Source organism: Numenius arquata, chromosome 5, assembly GCF_964106895.1.
Source record: "Numenius arquata chromosome 5, bNumArq3.hap1.1, whole genome shotgun sequence".
Classification (NCBI taxonomy): Eukaryota; Metazoa; Chordata; class Aves; order Charadriiformes; family Scolopacidae; genus Numenius; species Numenius arquata.
This window is the reverse complement of record NC_133580.1, coordinates 14017186-14037211: the sequence shown is the minus strand read 5'-3', so window position 1 is coordinate 14037211 and position 20026 is coordinate 14017186. Positions and strand designations below refer to the sequence as shown.

Genomic DNA, 20026 nt, shown 5'->3' with positions numbered 1-20026 from the left:
TCAGTGAAATCAGATCAAGTACTTATGGAGGAAACAAACCAAATAGCTGATTATTTCCAAAAGCTGGAAGAAGAGTATGGCTGTGGGACTGGGCAGGTTTCCATTACCTGCAGGAACTGCCGTGCTGTGTTTTCCAGAAAGACCATTTTGTATAACGCGCTTGCAGATTTATTTTTAATTCTACTGTCAAATACATTTTTAAATTCGTGCCGGATCGGTGGCTGCCCGGGGCCCGGCGGCGCGGTGAAGGCCTGGGCCTGCCCCAGCGCCTCTGAGGCGGCGGGCGGCTCCGTGCGGGACGTGACCGGGCCTCGACGGGGGCGGGCAGGCCGCTGACGGGCAGGCGGCTCGACCAATAGCAACGCGCGGCGGGCGGCGCGGCCCAATCGTTGAAGGGCAGGGGCGGGGTGGACTGGGTGCCGGCGGTGCTGGCGGTCGCTGCGGCAGAGCGCGCTGGTGGCGGCGGAAGAGAGCGGAGTGTGGATCAGTCTGAGCCGGGAGCAGCCATGTCCCTCTCCAACAAACTCACCCTCGATAAGGTGGATGTGAAGGGCAAGCGGGTCGTCATGAGGTAAGGAGCTGGGTTCCGACGTGTGTTGAAGGGAAGAACCGCCCGTCCCGGTCGTTCCCGGGACCGCCGCCCCTGGTGCCCTTGTTCCCGGGGGCAGCCCTCGGTACTGGCCGGGCCCCGTCAGGAGGGTGAGAGGCTGCGGGGGTGGAGGGTTGTCTCTCGGGGATGGAGAGGGGTGGGGGGCCGCCCGCGGCCTCCCGGGCCCCGGCGGGCCTGATCTGTGCCTCCCCCCCCGCCCCGCGCTGGTTCCGGGCGGGCCTTCCTGCAAATCCAAAGCGCGTTACAGTAAAAAACTGAAAATGCGGCTCTGATCAGTTGCCCAAATAGAACAGTAATTCTTTTTGCAATAAGAGTCGAATCGCGGGTATTCAGCGTGTCTGGTGTAAAACCCTAAAATAGGAACTCGTGGCTTATTTATGAAACATCAAGGCCTGCTGAAAGCCTGATGTTGGAATTGCTGCCAGATACTGGAAGATAAGGGCACATCCTGCTCGAAGTACTCTTATTGTGGGATTCTTTGTCCAAGGTCACCGTAATGTGAGTAGTAAGTGGCTGTTACCTTGCTCGGTGAGTAGGCAGTTATAGCAAAATGAAAACTTCTCTTTCCTGTAGTCTGTGCCAGACAACTTGCTCTTTTTATCTTGTCTCTCTGTTGTCTTACTTTGAAGTAGCTCCCTAGAAATTTGATTACCAGAAACTAGCTCTCATAATGAGTACTGAAGAAGCTAGCTTAGAATTTGCATGCACTTCCTAAATCTGGTACAACGAAAGATCTTTTTATCTTTGTAACAACTGTGAGGTTTTTGCCATCTGACTGTTTTTTCTTTTTCTGAGTTGCATTACAGTCCTGTGTTGGCAGCGGATGGGTTAGCCAGCTCTTAGTCTCTGATAGGTAATGGACAGATCTGTCTTTCCAGTTCTGTGGTGGGCTACTAAAACTGAGTGAAACAGCAGATGACGTGCCAATCTTTGCGTTTCCCGCCTGCATCTCATTTCCTTGAAAAGAGTCACCATGTGCTCTCAGTACTAGTAAAATAAATACTTTTTTTCTTCTCATGTTCATCATAATGTTGGCATGCTCATAACCTGCTTATCTTCCAGTCCTAATGCCGAAGCTTCAAGAAAAGTTGGGAATGGGGAGGAGAAAGGATTCGAGGGGAGCTCAGATTTCAGTTGTCGTGCAATGGGGAAGAAGGGTGAGCTGGGTCTTTCTTTTGTAGCTCTGATGCCTCTGTAAAGCAAACTATTCTTTTTTTTTTTTCTCTCATTTTAGAATAATAGCACGATAATGGTGCTCTTCTTTCCCCTTTCTAGAATTAGTCCACTGTACTGTGAGGCTGCCAGTTCAATTTCTTTCTGCTCAGCTACTCCTGTTCTGCTGGCAGCTTTTGTCGTTCTTTCCATCTGTTTCTCGTGCTGAGCAGGCTTCAAGAGAATTCAAGCAACTTCCTGAATTGTGTTGCTCTTTAATATAGATACAGAATGATGAAGGTTAAACTGTAACGCCATATTTCACTTTCCTCGCTCTGATACGCTGTTACAGTTGGTTAGATGTTCCCTCCCGTAATTCTGTGAGTAATTTCTGCCTTTGCTGTTACGCAACACAGCTTCCTGCGGCTGCTTGTCAGCACATGGGCACACAGTATGCTGGTGAGAAATGGCTGATGAAACTCCTCCCTTCCGTCCCTTCATCCGGCAGGAGTAGGGAAGTTACTTCTAGATCCTCCTTAGGTCTTCCAGTGGGAATGTGGCAAAGCCACAGCACTGGGCTACATAGACATGAGAGCTGCAGAGAGTGGAAATTTCAAGTTGTGGGGAATAACTGGACAGCTTCCTTGAGCCTGCCTGCTTGCCATAGCAGCCCAAGTATTTTAGAGGCCTCATTAGAGAACGATGTCAATTTTCATTATTTGCCTCCCTTCCCTTGGAAGCTCCTACTTGGTAATCTGAGAGCATGTTGTTTAAAATGAAAAGGTTGTGGGGAGCTTGTTCAGTCTCAGTTTTATTTCCTGCTTCAGCATCATTGCTACTGCAGTCATGAGCATTAGGATGTATTGGTGGCACAGCTTTACTAAGTTATTCAGCAGATGTTTGTTATCCATTTGTGTTCTGTTATTATAAGCAGAAATGGCTAATAATATACTGATTTCAAAACAGAACTTGTGTATAAGACAGCTAAATATGTTACTGTAATCATAATGTTGCTTTTCTAGCTAGCGCCTTTACTGGTAGGTTCCCTCACTCTTTGTAAAAGAAATTCGTTGAGTATTTCATTTTATTTCTGTTTTTTTTTAGGGTTGACTTCAATGTTCCAATGAAGGATCACAAAATAACCAACAATCAAAGGTGAGCCATACTTTCCATGCCAGGTGGAAGCCCCAAAGTATGTTTTTGCTCTGATTTTAGCCCAATTCTGTTAGCAGTACCTGCAGTGCTGCCATGATGAAGCTGTCATTGCTCGTACCAGAATACTAAAGGTGTCTCAAAGAAAGTCCAACAATTGTTAATTAAAACCCTGTAGCTATTAGCAAACTACGCTATCTACAAGGCTGCTTCTCACCGTAGCTGCAAGTCCCTTAATTGTACAGATTCTAAACTTCATTACTTAAATGTGGATGAAGTGTTATGACCGTTTCACAACCACATCCCTTTGGCTGTGTGTGAAAATTTGCTATATTTGTTGGTAGTATACAAAAGACTTTCTGCCTCCTGGTTACCCTGCGATTGTGTGAACTTGTTGGCTTATGTTAGAATAATTGTTCTAGTGCAGCATACAAAGACACAGGGTTTAGAAAGTGATATCAAATATCTTGTCTTGCTTGTCTGTCGCTTCCAGGCAGATGCCAGTTTTGTTCACCACAATATGCTCACTGCTCAACATTCCCATCACCTCTTTGTTGGTTCAGGATCACAGACTAAACCAGGAAGCCTGGTAATGTTCATGTGTCCTGGCATTTCTTAGCTACAAGCAATCAGAAGATCTTAGATTACAAAATGCATTTTACTTCTGTGTCCTACATCGCAGGGAAGATAACAGTGAAACATATGAAAAAATGCTGGGATGGAGAATTTTGCTGAAGCTTTCTGGACCGTGCTTCCGGATTGTCACAGTCCCTAGGAGAGGAGTAGGTTGGGTTAGCTCCGCAGGGAAAGCTGTGCTCTGTGGGATGTGGTTAGTCTCCTAGATATTTGCTCTAGCAAGGACAGGTCACTAAAAAGCCCAGTCTCCCTTTTGGACACTTACTGGTGGTGATGCCCTGCTGTCTTTTGATGAGAGGGAGGCTGAACCGTGTGAATGCCAGAGGTAGGATGGACTTCTTAAGTAATTGTTCTGCCCCGCTTTTGTGCTCCATTTCTTTTGTCATTTTTGATGAACAGCTCCAGGGCTCTTGTGTAAGTGGTCACTAAGTCTGCTTGCCTGGTAAACTCTGCTTGAATCCTTTGTAATTTTTTCTTCTCTGCCATTACAGAATCAAGGCGGCGGTTCCTACCATCAAGCACTGCTTGGATCATGGAGCCAAGTCAGTAGTTTTGATGAGTCACCTGGGTCGCCCAGATGGTGTTCCCATGCCTGAAAAGTTCTCTCTGGCCCCAGTAGCTGTGGAGCTTAAAGCACTCATGGGCAGGTGAAGTAGAAGAGCAGTTCAGCGCGTACCAGGCCCTCTCTGTCGGCAGACCTGGATGCTTTCCTTTCTGAAAGGAAGAGTCACTGGTGGGCTGATAGTGTATATCTTGTGTTTGCAGGGAGGTCTTGTTCCTGAAGGACTGTGTTGGTCCTGAGGTAGAGAAGGCCTGTGCTAATCCTGCAGCTGGCTCCATCATCCTGCTAGAGAACCTCCGATTCCATGTAGAAGAAGAAGGAAAAGGGAAGGATGCTTCAGGGAACAAGGTAAAACTTCAAGTCTAGCTTTTGTGCATTCTGTTCTGGTTGTACTGCCTTGTTTGCTGCAGATTGCCAAGGAGCCAGCAGCCTAAAATGCTGCTTATGAATTTGCTTTCAGAAAGATGGAGATCTTTAGTTCAACATGTCCGATCATTTCTACAATCACGGAAATGCTTTGCAAAAGTTCAAGTCAAATGCATTGAATTTGCAAGACGAAACATCTTAAGTGAAAGGCTATAGATGACTCTGCTAAAGGTGGTGTAGTATGTAAAAGAAGGAAAAAGGAGGAAAGCAGGGCTGTACAGGAGGTTGGTTGCTGCTTATTAGGCTTTATTTTGGGATGTCCAAAGCAAAAAACAAGATCTTTTGGAGATAGTGTCTTGCTACTGAGGCCGTAAGAATGACACGTCTTGGTTATCTGGCTAATGTTTTAATATAATGTTTAAACATCCTGCAGCATAGGGATTATCAAACACTTTTATGAGATTGCCTGCTCTTACGAGTAGTCATCTAGGACCAGGCTGCCTTGCACCTCTGACATTTTCTTGAAGGTCAGGAAGAGTGCTTGCTCCAGACAGCTGCTTTTCTTAGCAATGGTGACCCCGTTGACTGCGCAGGCCTTGGCTCCTTTCAGATTCAGTGCATGGAGTGGAATGCTGACATCGTGTGGTGCCCTTTATGGGCTGACACAGGATGCCTGTAGCTTAGAAAACTAGCCCAGAGAACTAGTAAGCCTTTGCAGATGGCAGTGAGAAATTGAACAAGCCTGGAATTATTCACTATTAGAATTGTGTGTCACTGAAAGCCGGTGTGGTGGCAGGGAGAAGAACGGGGCAAGAATTTAATTTGCTTTGGGAAACAGTCCCCTGGTTTTGTGCATTTCTGTAATTCTTCGGTTATTCAGCTGTGTGTATGCACGCGGAAGCATGCACTGCAGTTGGGCACAACAGGAGAGGTGTTGTTAACAGACCTCTTTCTCATCCTCATAGAGGTGAAAGTTAGTGCTATGGAAATAGTGATGCGTCACAAGACTGCAGATTACTAACTGGTGCTTAGAAACTCTGGTTTTCCAAAGCAGATCAAGTGGTAGCTGTTCCTTCATTCAGAGCCTCTTGTGTTCTGCTTACAGATGTTACTGTTTTAACAGGAGCACTTAATCTCTTTGTGTAAAGCCAGGCAATTTACCAAGTGAAGGAGCAGTTGACAGCATTGTTCTATAATCTGTGTAGTCGTTTTTGCTTGTCTTCTGCTCAGGCTGTGTGAATAAAAGGGCATCCAAAGCTGATATCCATCTGATATATATATTTGAGTACCTTACTGCCATCGTCCCTATGCTGTTACATCTGGGTGCTAGCAGAGGCCTCACTTGGGCTGGTGAGCTGATAAAGTAGAAAGGCACTTGGAGAGGTAATCGCTTGACTGCCAGTCTGGGCTGTTGTTTACAGCCGCTTGCTCTTAAAGTAGGCCTGAACAGTCACTTACTGGCGAAGTGAGCTCTGCTGTCTTTTCATGGTGGGAAAGAAAACTGAACTATATGACCTGTCCCATGAGGACTTTGTAGGATGCTTGGAGGATGGAGAAAAAGTCTTTTAAAAGAAATGCATTTGTGCTTGCCCACTACACGCTAAGCTTATCTCCAGGTTTCTGATATTGGCTGCTTTCACTGTGGCCTCCAGTTGCTAAATCAATCCTTCAGGAGCTCATCCTTTTACCTGTGGCACTTGGAGACTACCCTTTCTTTGTTCAGTAAGCGAGCGTGAGTTTGTTTACTCTCATCTCAGCATTGCCTTGTCTCTACATGCCAATTCTGTTGCCTGTGTTCACCACATAAAACTGGAAATCTTGGAGAGAGACTGAAAGGTTGGTAGTGCTGGAGTTCACTTCTGCTCTGTTGATTCACTAGAAAGTTGAAGTGGGAACAGTCCCCAGGCCTGTAATAGCAGTCTCAGGGACTTTAACAGGGAGTTTAAACCTTTTTGTTGCTCCTACTGGACTGGGGGACTGGAAAAGAGCATGAAATCCAGTGACCCACAGGATGAACTGATGATTTTTCTCTAGCTGACCTTTCTTTGCTTTGTGTTTACAAGTCAAATTGCTGTCTTTGACTCTAGTAATTCTTTCTCTTTTAGATCAAGGCTGATGCTGCAAAAGTGGAGGCTTTCAGAGCCTCTCTTTCTAAACTGGGAGATGTCTATGTCAATGATGCTTTTGGAACTGCCCACCGAGCTCACAGGTGTGTATCCATTTTCCTTCCTCAGGCTGAACTGTGGAATGATGTCTGCCATGCAAACACATACAGCTTTGCCCCCAATGAGTTTTAACTTCTTTTTGGGCTTATTCCATTATCATTCTTCTGTGTTTGCTCCTGAGTAGTAGATTTAGTGGAGGTAGTTATCAGTAGCATGTGCCTTTTCAAGTTTGCCTCTGGGAACAGGAGACAGCTGAACTCTTAAGGCTTGAGTTGACTTCTTAGGCTTTGAAGATACAAAAAATTACTTGCGTAGGATTTGTATAAATTGTCCTGCAATTACAGCAGACTTCTCTTCCAAAAGATTAATAGCTCCAGATTGATTATTCTCATGGAGTGTGTTTAGGTATCTGTACTAGCAAACTGTAGTGGTCCTCTTTGAGCTTCATTTCATAATCCACTGTTATGGGAGAAAGACATCTCTACTCTTGCTATGCTTATTCCTCCCTCGGCATTTTGGATCACTATTTAGCACTATACGTCTTGCGTATCAATGTCTGTGCAAAAACAATTTCAGAAAGTAAGCGTGTACAGCCATCTTATCAAACTAGGAAAACAAAACCCTTGTGTTTCCATGCAGGTAATAGCTATTCTCATTGCTGCAGCTGACTAAATGATTTACTGTATAATGCTGTGAGACACAGGGATGTTTTGACCTTTACTGATAGAAAATTTTTCCTTTCCTCACTCCTGCTTTATTTTGCAGCTCCATGGTAGGTGTCAATCTGCCTCAGAAGGCTGCTGGCTTCCTGATGAAGAAAGAACTGGATTATTTTGCTAAGGCACTAGAGAGTCCGGAAAGACCCTTCTTAGCAATTCTTGGAGGGTAAGACTCAAGAACGTATTGACTCCAAATTTCTCTTTAACTTCTCTGTACGAAATGAAAAGTTATTTTGGCTTGGTTCAAACAAGTGCTTTCCTTTGGACTGTACCTACAGTTCAGATGTGTAAATAAGTCCCGAGATATCTGTGAGACGAGGATTAGAGAGGAGATAACTGATGTGTCCCCTCCTGTGATGATACTATCAGAGTCTGCTCATCAGACCTCCTGACCTCTTACATTCCCTAAATTGAGATAGTCCACAGCAGGTTGTTGTACAGATGAACCAGAAGAGCTGATAGATACACATGATGCCCCTGAAACATTGTCAGTGACCTTTCCTCCACGGTTCAGAGTACAAGCATCCTGCCAGCTCAGCACTGTGTAAGTTGACACGATCTGTCATTATGCAATGGTGACCTACTGTAACTGGATGGGCCTCTGCTCTTCCACAGCAGCTAGCGTGCAAAGAAACTTGAAGGTACAAACCCAAGTGACTGTGTGTAGAAATAATTGCCCATTGCTGCCAATTCTTGTCATGTGTACCCAGTTTAGCACTGTAGTTCTATGACAGTATTTCAGTTCATCAGGTGAATTAAAATACTTTTAAGTAACACAAAGCTTGGACACTGTAACATTCATGTGTTCTTGATAAAAGTATGTGGTTTATTCCTGCTTTTTGCACCCATAAATGTGTTTTTTAAGAATTCAGTTCTCACATAAAGTTTTAAACTTCTGTGACCTTGGTTATACTGAACAATGCTTTTTTTCTTTTCATTAGTACCCTTCCAAGGTTTACAGCTGCAGGTGATCCATCAATAAGTGCTATACACTCCTCATTCTCTTTGATGGAAGTTGCAGGTATATCACCAAGGGAAAGCTTGTTAGTTACCTTGTCAGATGTTCGAGTTAGAGCAGCAGCTAGGATGGCCAAAATGTTAAAATACCAGGCCTTTTAGTACAGTCTGGAAGTGTCATAAATCCAGTGGGAACAAAATAACCTTTTTTGAGAGGTGGATAACAAGGGTGACCAGCATGTCTAGGAGCTTGATACTGAACTTACTTGGCCAATGAATGCCGACTGCATCTTAGTGAGTCACGGGAGGAGCTCTGAGAGCAGTTCAGAGGCAGAAAATACCTTAATCTGTTTGAAAGCACCACCATTCCACTGGCAGCGCAGCTGGTACTGAGGGGGGACAGCAGATTGAGTGACTCCTGCTCAATTGTACCAGAGGGAAGTCACACTTGGAAGCTGCAGGTTTGCTTCTGCTTATATGTAACAAAAATTGGGTGTAGAAGATGAACTGAGAACAACTGTTCTAACAAGTAAAGTGGAAATGAAGTGTGTTGGCGAAGAAAGGCCATGTGTAGGAAAGTAATTCAGTGCCAGGCGCAGGGTAAGTGCAAGGGAAAGAAACAGAAATCTCATTCACCTTCATATCTCTTTTTGCCTGGAGCTGCACATGGCAAGATATGCCCTGCAGGGTTTTGCCATGGCTCTGTTCCATCCTGTCAACGCTGCTGTACCAGTTCAGCTCCCATGGTGTAGCAACATTAGCAACTTCACAGCTTAAACTGGGGCGGCGGCCAGTTCATGCCAGAGCTCTCCATTGTCACTAAGGTTGGATTTGTAGAGGCAATAGATATTCCTTATGGTTATGTCTGAAAGCATTTTATTAATGGAATTTCTGTCGTTTTCCCTGTTCTAGAGATGGGAAAAATAAAGCAAGAAGAAGAAATGGTCTTGTCTAATGTCACCAAGCAGGGCATGGTCAAACTAAGACTATAATGCAAGTTTCCTGAGTGCCAGCCTGCATTTAGCTCAGGGTTTTTTCCTAAGGTATTTTATGGAGCTTTCTTTTAGATAACAAAAAAAATTCCATACATGGCATTAAGGAGGGAGACTTACGTCTATTTACTGACAGAAGACTTGTGTCTATTTACTGCCTCCTCTGCCATTCCTATGTAAAGTAAGAATGTCCTTGTGAGGCTTCATGCTGTCCTAGCTAAAGATTACTGTAGAGTAAGTTCTGTCTGAGGAGTTTTGGGCACTGGCTACATTATTCTTTTTCCTTCTCTCTCTCGCCAGAGCCAAAGTTCAGGATAAGATCCAGCTGATCAGTAACATGTTGGATAAGGTCAACGAGATGATCATTGGTGGTGGAATGGCCTTCACCTTCCTGAAAGTGATCAACAACATGGAGGTATGAAAATGTGTCTGCTCCTACTGAAGAATATGGTCAGAATGTCCCTTAATATATTGTGATATTGAGACCTGGCTGTCTTGACTCTCTGCAAAAGTAGGGAGTGCTGAGAAGTTACTTGAGAATCACTTTGCAAAAATCGGATTGCTGCCTATGTCTAGCAATGTGCTTTAAGAAAACAGTCTTTCCAGAATTTCTGTCTGAGCAGTTTGCCCTGACTGCTGCTTTTCGCTTCTGTAATGACCAGTAGCTAAACAAATGCTTCTCTCTTTACTTTTCCCAAACGATTTCTCTAGATTGGCAACTCTCTATTTGATGAAGAGGGATCAAAAATTGTCAAGGACCTGATGGCCAAGGCAGAGAAGAACGGTGTGAAGATTACTCTGCCTGTTGACTTTGTCACTGCAGACAAATTTGATGAGAATGCACAGACTGGGGAAGCCACAGTGGCTTCAGGCATTCCTGCTGGCTGGATGGTAGGTTTTAATAGGCAAGGGACTAAGAGAAGTAATAGGCAGCAGTGGGGTGGGAAGGACACATCTTAAAGGAGTATAAAGAGTAATTGTGATCCTTTGCAAATGTTTCTGAAGGCGGTCAAGCTGCGTAGAGTGTGTTGGTTTAATGAAATTGAAGCCATGTTGTTTGTTCTGAATTTTTAAGTCTAAAGTAGCTTTTGTGATATTTGGATTAAAACAGCAAAATTCTTCTCAAACCTTCAGATCTGAATGCAGGAGAAATCCCTTTTATTTGACCAGAAGTTTCTAACCAAGGCTTCAAGCATCTGACACTGATTTAAAAATGACTTATTCATAGATAAATACCATGGCAGACTCCACCCTATTGCAGCAGCTGCTGGCAAATCTTTCTGTTCCTCAGTATTCAGTGCACACAGAGAATCTCTTCATATCTGGGGGTTAGGGATGGGCTTCTGAGGATCCCAGCTAGACATTGGTGATTTGAGATGAGAATTGGCAATAACTGTATCTGTGGCTTCTCTTACTCGTCTTAGGGCTTGGACTGTGGCCCTGAAAGTGTGAAGAAGTTTGTTGAAGTTGTGGGAAGGGCCAAGCAAATTGTGTGGAATGGTCCAGTTGGTGTCTTTGAGTGGGACAAGTTTGCCAAAGGAACCAAAGCCCTGATGGACAAAGTGGTAGAAGTAACTGGAAAGGGCAGCATCACCATTATTGGTAAGTAGTTGTATGTGTTTGTTCTTGTCTTTCTAAATGCAATAAGGAAGCTTCTGCTTGCCAGTACCATGTTAAAAATACTTGTCAAATTGTTTTCCTTCCTCGTGTTTTCATCTGTTCTTCAGCATGGAGATAGGACTTTAAAAACTGCTGTATGTACTTACGCTGAGCATTTGAGAGCAGTACCAGCCTGTAGCAAGGCTGTGGCCCTTAAGCTGAACAAAATCTGAGTTTCTTGTGTGTCTCATTGATTTTGTTTGTTCTACAGGTGGTGGAGATACAGCTACTTGCTGTGCAAAGTGGAACACTGAGGATAAAGTTAGCCATGTCAGCACAGGAGGCGGTGCCAGCCTGGAACTGCTAGAGGGTAACTGCTCTTTTATCGTAACTTGTTTGAGCAAATCGGGGAGTTCCCTGTGCTCTACCATGTATTGATTCAAGAAAGCACAACAATAGAATGAATGTCTCTTCTGTTCCACCATGTGGAGTTGCAGTAGCTTTTGAGCAATGAGGAGCTCATTGCTCTTTTGTAGTCCTTCTAGAGGGAGAGAGGAAAGAAAATGGAGTATTCTTGCAAATAGCACGGTCTGAAAGCAAAGTCCAGAAAGCAAAAATGCTGGAATAGAAGATAAAACGGCCTTGAGAGCGTGCTCTCTTTTGTAGATTACCCCCTGAGACATGCTAACCAGGCTATTTAAAATGCCCGGTTTCTGTTAGGGAAATCTCATCAGAATAGTCTCGAAATTTTGCCAGAAGTCTCCTTCTCAGCACATTGTTTGCAATTCCCTGGTTTGGGGAGCCCTCTAGTGATCACTTATGAACCTGCACGAGGGTGCTTTGAATTCAAAATGGTAAGAATCTATGGGATTCTTTTAATGAGTTACATTGTACTCTAAATGAGTTTTCATTTCCTCTGGTAATTAGCTGTTTCCCAATACGGGTAAATTATCTAATGCTGTCAACTTCTCTGTAGAAGAGAAACTGCAATAAACTGCATTGCAGCTGTTGGTTTCCAGCAGTTACATGCGAGACAGAGCTTTTGTTTCTGTTGCCTAGGGAGTGATGGGAAAGGGAAAGAATGCAGATGGCTAGAAGGAAACACTGTGCAACCGATTTATTCAAAAAGCAAACTTGTCTAAGTTTTGGCCCAAAATGTGGGTTTGTGTGTGATCTTTTAAAAGTAACGGAAGTCTAGCTAATTAGAAAACCTTCTGAAGATGAAAAAAAATAAAAGGCAAACACCCCCCTCCCCCCCCAAGCCCCCAGCAAACTAGCGCATTGTGAACAGTGTTAAAATTCAGTACTGCCACACAGCTTGAGCATTAGAAGGGAGGGTTTCTGAAAAAAAAAAAGCAAAACCAGAATGATCTTTCTTTGTTACTAAGGTACAAAAAGCTAAAAATGCTTTAGAAAATACTGCACTTTAATAATCTGGGCTCTCATACTCAGATGAGCATATTCCTTGATTCCATCAGTTGGAATGAGCCATGTAAATAGCTAGACCTTGGTGTATTAGTAAAAGACTCGAGACTTGTAGGAGGCTTTGTTTCTTAATTCATTCTTAAAATTTCCACCACACACTCCAAAATTCTATTTATGCGCCACTAGGGGTTGAAGAAAGAATGCAGCAACTCTCTAGGTCCAATCAAAAATCTGTTTGCCATCAAACTTAATGGAAAAAGACCTTAGGTGTTTGGATCTGACCTAGCAGAGACTTGGAGAGAAATTTACCATTATTGTTAATTGAGAATTGATGACTGTAGTATGTTAGAATCTGTCTGCTGACATAGGAGTGCAGCTGTGAGCTGGATACTCGCTCCAGCCCTAAAAGGTATTTACTGTGCAGAACAGTTTAACTGTAACACATATGCCTTAAGAGCCACAGTTGTCAACAGGGAGTGTGTGTAGAACCAAGCTCTCTTCCATATTTAACCTACAATTTCTGATTTATTTTTATATATGTTTAAATTTTGCCGTTGCGAGTATAAAACTTAGTTGTTTGAGGGCAGAGGGGTTCTTAACTTTATTGGTATTTGTTAACTGCTAACAGGTAAGGTTCTTCCTGGTGTGGATGCCTTGAGCAACGTGTAGAGAAGAGAGTATCGCCCCACTTCCTGGTCCTGTGCACAGCCCCTGAGATTCAACACTTCAGCGCTTCTGTATTTCAACTCTGCGACAGGCAGATCACAGAATGTAAACCAAAACTGAACAGGGTTTGAGGAGAAAACAGCAGAGATATTTTACGACTGCAGTTTACATGATGTGGATTTGTCCACCGTTATCCCACTTTAATTCAAGTAGTGAGTTTAAACTGTTGTTGTGAATTTAGAGTGTATATATTTATATTTTGCCTTTTCAAAGAGATTAATCCCTGTTAGACATGTCTGTTTCTCAGAAGGGAGTGCACTGTGTAGCTTCAATGTTCTTAGTAGGCATTTTCATCACTTGACACGGTTCAGAAACAAGAGGGGACTCCAGTTTTTTGGAGGCTGATTGTAATAGCTGCTGAATAAACATATTTAAAGTGCTCCCGGTTTGCATGTGGTTGTTCTTTCTGATTTTTAGAATGGTGTACATGAAAATACCTTCTTCCTAACATCAGGAGTTGGAGGTATTTTTCCTTTTTGCACTACTTATATTTGTAAATATCCTTTTATTTTTGTCCAGTGGATCTATAAGCACCCAGCCATCATCAGAGTGAAATCTGTTGGCAAGGAAGTGAATTGTTTCAGATGTGCCATTATATTAAAACTTCCATGCCATCAAGTAATAAAAGATGAAATTTTGAATGTGCAAGTCTAGTTAAAAACATGCAAATTTGAAAGTGTTTCTTATCTAAAGAATTCACCTCATCATAGGCAACTAACGTATCTAATCTGAATACAGGGCGAACTGTGAAGACAGAGGCAGGTAAAACTGAGTCGCAGGCAAAGAAAACTGCAGTGCGCCATTGCTCAAATTTGGGGTCTTAAAGCACTAAAACTAGCACAGTAAAACCACACAGTTGGACAATTGGGGGGGCGGGGGTGTGTGGTTTAAGCACGTTGCAGAACCACAAGTGGTGTCATTGGAGGACCACCAGCATTGTGCAAACGTATAAAGTTGGGATTTCCATTTTGAGTGTCAGGCATTGGCTCCTGTGCTTGCTGCAGGACCCGAATGTGAGCACAGGGTGGCTCTAAACCAAACCCAGGACTATGCCAAACTCAGACTGGCTTCCGAGAATCCAAAAGTGTGTTCTGGGTTATGTCAGCAATCACAGCTCTGCTTGTAAGAGTCAGAAGAAGATGCAGTGCTCCAGCTGAGCTGCTTGTGTATCTTCATGCTGGATCAGAGAAAAGTAAGTGATGTAAAGCAGAGATTGCCTGGTTTTATTCCTTGTGAATTCCCAGTGGTATTGTTAGGGTGCTTCCCAGGAGGTTTTGCATGGCCTGAATAGTATAAAGCAGCCAGGACGAACCATGGAGAGAATCTTTGAGGTAAGCAGTAAACCACAACACAGAATATGCTTTTAAGTTAATTTGTATGTATGTATATAATACCAAAACAAAATGAAAGCATGTGTTATAAACAGACACAGCCTATTTGCCAAATTTTACTTGGTCACGGTGGGATGCGAATTAAAACCCAGTAACACTGAAGTGTGTGGAATATATGCTCATTACATTTTAAAGCTAAAAGTGACTATTGCAAAGAAAAGAAACCAGAAATAATGCAAATGATGCCAGCGCTGTGGTTTTCTCCTCCTCCTCCCCTCCTTTGTAAGTCTCCCAAGCATTGTCCGATTACGCATGAATGATGCAGATTTTTGCTAGGATAGCTTGCTCGCTGTTGCTTGTGTTTTCCAGGCAGGGGTGCAGACCTCCGACAGCTGCAGTAACGAGGCAAAGAAAGGAGTGAGCTTGTCGGCCACAAAAAGACTATGGATTTTGGAAATCCAGTGCTACAAAAACAAACATTCCACCATGTTTTATAACAGATCATTCTTGTCTGGCTCTGGCAAACAAGGCCCCATGACAGCGCGGCCCATTTTAGTGTCACTCTTACACCCCTGTGTTGCTGGATTCCCATGGAGCAACAACAGACTCTCCCTCCATAGCTTCTTTCTTGGTGTTTACAGTGAAAGGTTGGTGTGTGGCCACAACCTCTGCCGGGGTTTTTCCCCTCTTCATTGAAAATAGCAAAACAAAGCTATCTGTAATCAGATAGGGCAAGGAGTAGTAATGCCCTGTGAACACTTACACTTACAAATGCACTTACAAACATTTTTCCATTTTTCCACCTGGGTTTGGATGTTTGCTACTCACATCTTCAAAATGTCCTTTTGTTTCCGCAGGGCTTGTTTTAACTAATGCGATGTTCAGGTCTGTGTGCTCAACACGGCAAACCTTGTACAGCAAAGGCCAGAGAGATACTCAGCTTTACGGGTTGTGCAGAAAAATGGATGAAACATCTCAACGTGAGGCAGCAGGAGCTGCACACTTGATGACCAGCAGCTGATCACTTGAGTGACAGTTTCCAGATTATTTTTTTTTTTAAGCTTTCCCTATTATCCCTATTAATATTTTTTAGCACCTGGTTATTGCAGTGATAAAATACTCTTAAGGCATCTAGAGGTTCCTTCTCACTAAATTTGACATCCTATGCAGTCACACTTGTCTTCCTAGATTATTTTTGCATGTGTTCTGACAACTTTTCTAGACGCATGGTTCTGCTTTTACATTTTTATTGCTTTTGTTGAGAGTGTTTTTTGGGCAAGGAACACTGCTAGTTAGAAATATTGTGGAAGATATTAGAAACAAAGCTGTTGCAGAAAGCTCGTGATGTTATGAAGGTAATAGATTTAGCACATAAGTGGACTGAGAATAAGAGCCAGATAAGATAAAAAGTGAAGAGCTTAAATTATAAAAAATTTCAACATGAAAGCCTTTAAATTTGTTGTCAACAAAATAAGCTCCTCTTAGACTGAAATACATGAGGCCTCATACTGACGTCTCCCTGTATAATTTACAATATACTGCTAACTGCGGGAGGTAGAGAAAGTGCTTTCTGTGTCATAAAATGTGCCATCAATGGTGCTTGAAAAAGTTACTTGTAAAAATGGCAGTCACCCTGTAGCACTGGTGACTTGGTCACGCACAGGGATGTCAGCCCTGATGTGGGAGGGGGCACCCAGGGCTTCCTTAATAGTCACATCCTAAATATTTTCAGATCTGGCTGCTCTTAAAACGTCAAAACTTTTCGCTACAGCTCTGCCTTTGTGAGGAAGGGGCCCTCCTGTGGGCAGCGGCCATTTTGTGACAGTGGGGAAGGCATCCCCCTCTCTTGGGGGGAAGGCTGAATGTCTCCATCCCCTCTTTTTCTGTGTGTTCCCCTTAACGCCTGCCTTCTCGGTGTGCATCACAGCCCAGACAGTGTTTCACAGAGGACTTTTGTGCCTTTAGTCCCCTGTGTGTCCCAGGCCTGCTGGAGCGGAGCTGCCTCCATGGAGCACCCGCCTGGGCCACCTCTCCTCCATCGGTCGAGATGTGGGGACTTAAAGGGGCCGACGGAGGCGGCTCCGTCCCGACCCAGGGCCGACCAGCGAGAGCTGTGTTCCCGCTCAGCACCCGGGCGGTGAGGCCCGGCCCGGTGAGGCGGCGGCGGGGCGGGAGGACTACACTTCCCGGCCGCCTTTGCCGGCGCCGGCCCAGCAGGGGATGCCGGGTGCCGTAGTTGCAGCCGCCTGGTGAAAGTTAATAACTGAATCTGGGGTAGGCGCTTCCCAGAGCTCCTCGGTGTCTCTCATTGCCATGCCGGCTTTGTCACCTCGGAGGGAAGAGGAGCAAGATGGATGAGCGGGCGGCCGCTGGGGCAGGCGCCCGCGGGGTAAGGAGACGGGTGCGGAGGGTGGGAGGCTCGGGCCGCGGCTGCGGGGCCGGCTGGGTGAGGGGAGCGCGGCTGGCTACTGTCCCGCCGGCCCCCTGCGGCGAGGAGGGGGCCGCGGCTGCCCTGCCCGGCCGGCCGGGATGCCGGGCTCGGGGGGCAGGTGCAGTGGGGAGCGGCGCGGGGCTTCCCCCGCCGGAGGGGCTGCTGAGGTGGGGGCGCGCCGCGCTGGCTCCCGCCGAACGGCCGCGGTGGCCCCGGCCCTCCCCTCGGCTCTTTCCTGAGGGAAATTCTGTTCCGCTCCCCGCGCTGCCCCTGCCTCGCACCTACCGGGTGGCGGAGGTCCTTCCTCAGAGTCCGGGGAAAGGGCTCCCGTCTCTCTCCGCCGCCCTCACGGAGACCGTCTCCTTCCCCGGGCGAGGTGGGCGGGTGTGGGGCAGTTGAGGGGCTCAGCCCGCAAACCCCGGGCCCGCGTCTGGTGTTTGGGGGTCGCCGCGGGCACCCCTTGTAGTCCTAGGGAAGTCTTCTTGTGGGCAAGCAGCAAGGCAAGGAGAAGGCTGTGAGGGCTTGTGATGGGGACTGTTTGATGGGTGTTGTAGTGGGGACAGAGGGGCCAGTGTGAAGGAGAGAGAAAAGTGTCCCGTCCCTTCCCAGGTCCATTTTCGAGTCTAGGTAACGAAGGGGATGTTTTGCTACCTACAGTCTTGCAGAGGAGGTCCAGGGCCTCTGCCCCAAGACGCGGTGCCTGCTCGGACCTCCTCTTCCCTCCATAGTCCCCATTCCCACCGGCCCTAAACACCCGCTGGATCTGATCCACCTCTGCCCAAACTCAGAATTAAGCAGAAGCGACCCCAAATCCTCCTGCTTTGATCTCTGAGAGAACAAGATGCCAGTCTGTGGGTGATAACCCCCAAAGGGTTAAAAGCTTTGCGTTTGCGTCCTTGCCTGGTAGAGAGTGGGGATCCCACCAGCCCCTTGAGGCTCTGGGTTTAGCCATCCCCACTACTGCTTCATGGTCTGCCCTCAGGTGAGAAGATTATGCCTTTCATTAACAGACTGATTCAGGTAGGCCCACAAATATTCACTGTGAGATTTACCATGGTCGAAACAGAAGCACAAATCCCATCCGTCTCAATTCCAGGGTACTTTTTGAGGAAGGTGAGGGCTGGAAGGCCAAATCTTTACTGCAGAGAAGCTGTGGTGGACACAGGAACTCAGGTGACCTTAAATACCCATTGCTTTTGCTTGATGCTGTAAATAGCCAAGAACTGCCTGAATTGCCAGCATACGGTAGGATAACCCAGCAATTCTGTAGTGCAGGCTCCTAGGGGGCTGTTGTGACTTCTCACGACATTCCAGCCCTGGCTTTGGCCCTTGGCATCCCCGCCTGGAACTCCCATTGTGAGATGCATAAAGAAGATCCCCATTCTGTTTTCAGGTTAAAATTTTCAGAGTGTTGCCTCTGATAAATTATCCTCAATTCATCCCTAATGCAGTATAAAATAGCAAATTAATTTTAGTTCACTTTTTATTTTTATTCCACTTTTTAATTATAATTTTTCATTAAGCATCTAATCCTGTCCTAGTATTTCTCATCAGTAAGGCTCAAGGTGCTTTACAAAAGAGGTAAAAATATAATTATTCCAATTATCCTTATTAAGGCTTAGGTTTTAGGTAGCTTCTGTAGATAATATAGGTCATAAATAATTAAGAGTACAATCTAATTAAAATAAATCCCCAGTTGTAAACCAAAGTGCCACACTGAAGAAGCCAGTCTTCAAAGGCACAGCCTTGTAACCTAATCTCCCTGATAGAACAGCATCCCATTAACCTGCAAATCTCCCCTCTCCTGACCTGTCTGCCCCAGCAGCTGGTACTTCCATGTGCCTGTGCAGGACAAAAGGGAGGGAGAAGGTTGGGGAGTTCAGTGACCAAAAGTAGTCTGGAGAGTGTTCTCCTATTAGAGTCACTTATCTTGTCATTTGAATAAAGGTCTCGTGTTTGGAGGCTTAACAGAATGTACAGCCTGAACCAAGCAAGGTTAGGCATAGGACTAATCTAATTTTTAAGCCAAAATAGTTATTGGAGTCCAGAAGATGCACAGAAGGTTGTAGTTTGAATTCAGTTTGTACATGACCTAAATACAATTCTGACCCCGAAACTTGCTCTAAATACCTTGTCCAATTTCATCAGTTGGACGTGAACTTTCAAGTTTGGGAGTTTAGGCTCTAGATTGCTAGGGCTAAACTGGGTCTGTGTATCCTGACACATGCATGTCCCCACTGGAAGCTGAGTATCTCAGGACCGCTGTTTATCTACATAATTCAGCAATAGGGCTACGTGGATGAAATCCTTGTTCTCATTCCAAATACCTGCTGTCACTTATTACTTATTCTGTGGGAATGTTTTTGCTCCGATTTGTGGTTACGCAGTGTTCAGCGATGACCTAATTGCAACATTCTCGTTAGGAAGAGAAATTTCTGAGTTTGGCTTTATAGTTCACCTTCTCAGTAAGTAAATCGTTGCTCTGTAACACCATCTACTATCAGTACTGTCTCTTTAGCCCAATGTTTCATGAGGGATCATAAGGCACTTTGAAGCATGTGTATCTACAACAGCTTCTCACACTTTACCATTGTAATGTCTAACTTACCTCAGAGCAAACATAGACCACCTTGTCGATGAAAATGCTTGAATCTGATGACCTATAGCAGCTTTCTTACCACTAAATAAACTGCACCTGTTGTTAGTTTGGTGTTGGGTAACTTCCTTGAGAAGTTGGCAATATACGAGCAGCTACAAATAAAGCTGAAAAAGGCCAGACTGCCTTTCTGACTGTCTTGTGATGAGACTTAATCTTGGCCTGGGAATGCTGGTGTAATTTTCAAATGTAACTCAAATGGATGTTGATTGCAAGTTACATTAAAACGAGTCCCTAAGTCCCTTAGGGTTTTGGAGAGACCTATATCTTGATCTATCTGCACCATAATTTCTTCATTTCTATTGTGTTAAACTGCAATTCAGTCTCGTATGCTGGATGCTTTGACTAGTAGGGCATGACTGGAGCTCCAAGTAATGCTGGTGGTACTGGAAATGTACTACAAATGACAGAGGGGAACCTACAGAAATAAGGAAGCAGGGAGCACAGACATTTTCAGCAGCAGAAGGAGGGAAGGTGAGTGCAGAAGAAAGGGAGGAGGGACAAAGGAAGGAAAAATATTAAAAGAAAAAGCAGGAACAAAACTAAA

General features: G+C 44.9%; 1 protein-coding gene across 1 annotated transcript; it reads left to right on the top strand.

The window, feature by feature from the left end:
• Positions 1-410: 410 nt before the first annotated feature.
• On the top strand, positions 411-13717 carry PGK1 (phosphoglycerate kinase 1). Its single transcript, XM_074147263.1, has 11 exons — positions 411-571; positions 2867-2917; positions 4042-4197; positions 4316-4460; positions 6584-6687; positions 7409-7528; positions 9612-9726; positions 10023-10202; positions 10736-10913; positions 11182-11280; positions 12964-13717. Exons 1-11 carry the CDS (start codon positions 507-509, stop codon positions 13002-13004), a joined length of 1254 nt encoding a protein of 417 aa, XP_074003364.1. The 5' UTR covers positions 411-506; the 3' UTR covers positions 13005-13717.
• The last annotated feature ends 6309 nt before the right edge of the window (positions 13718-20026 follow it).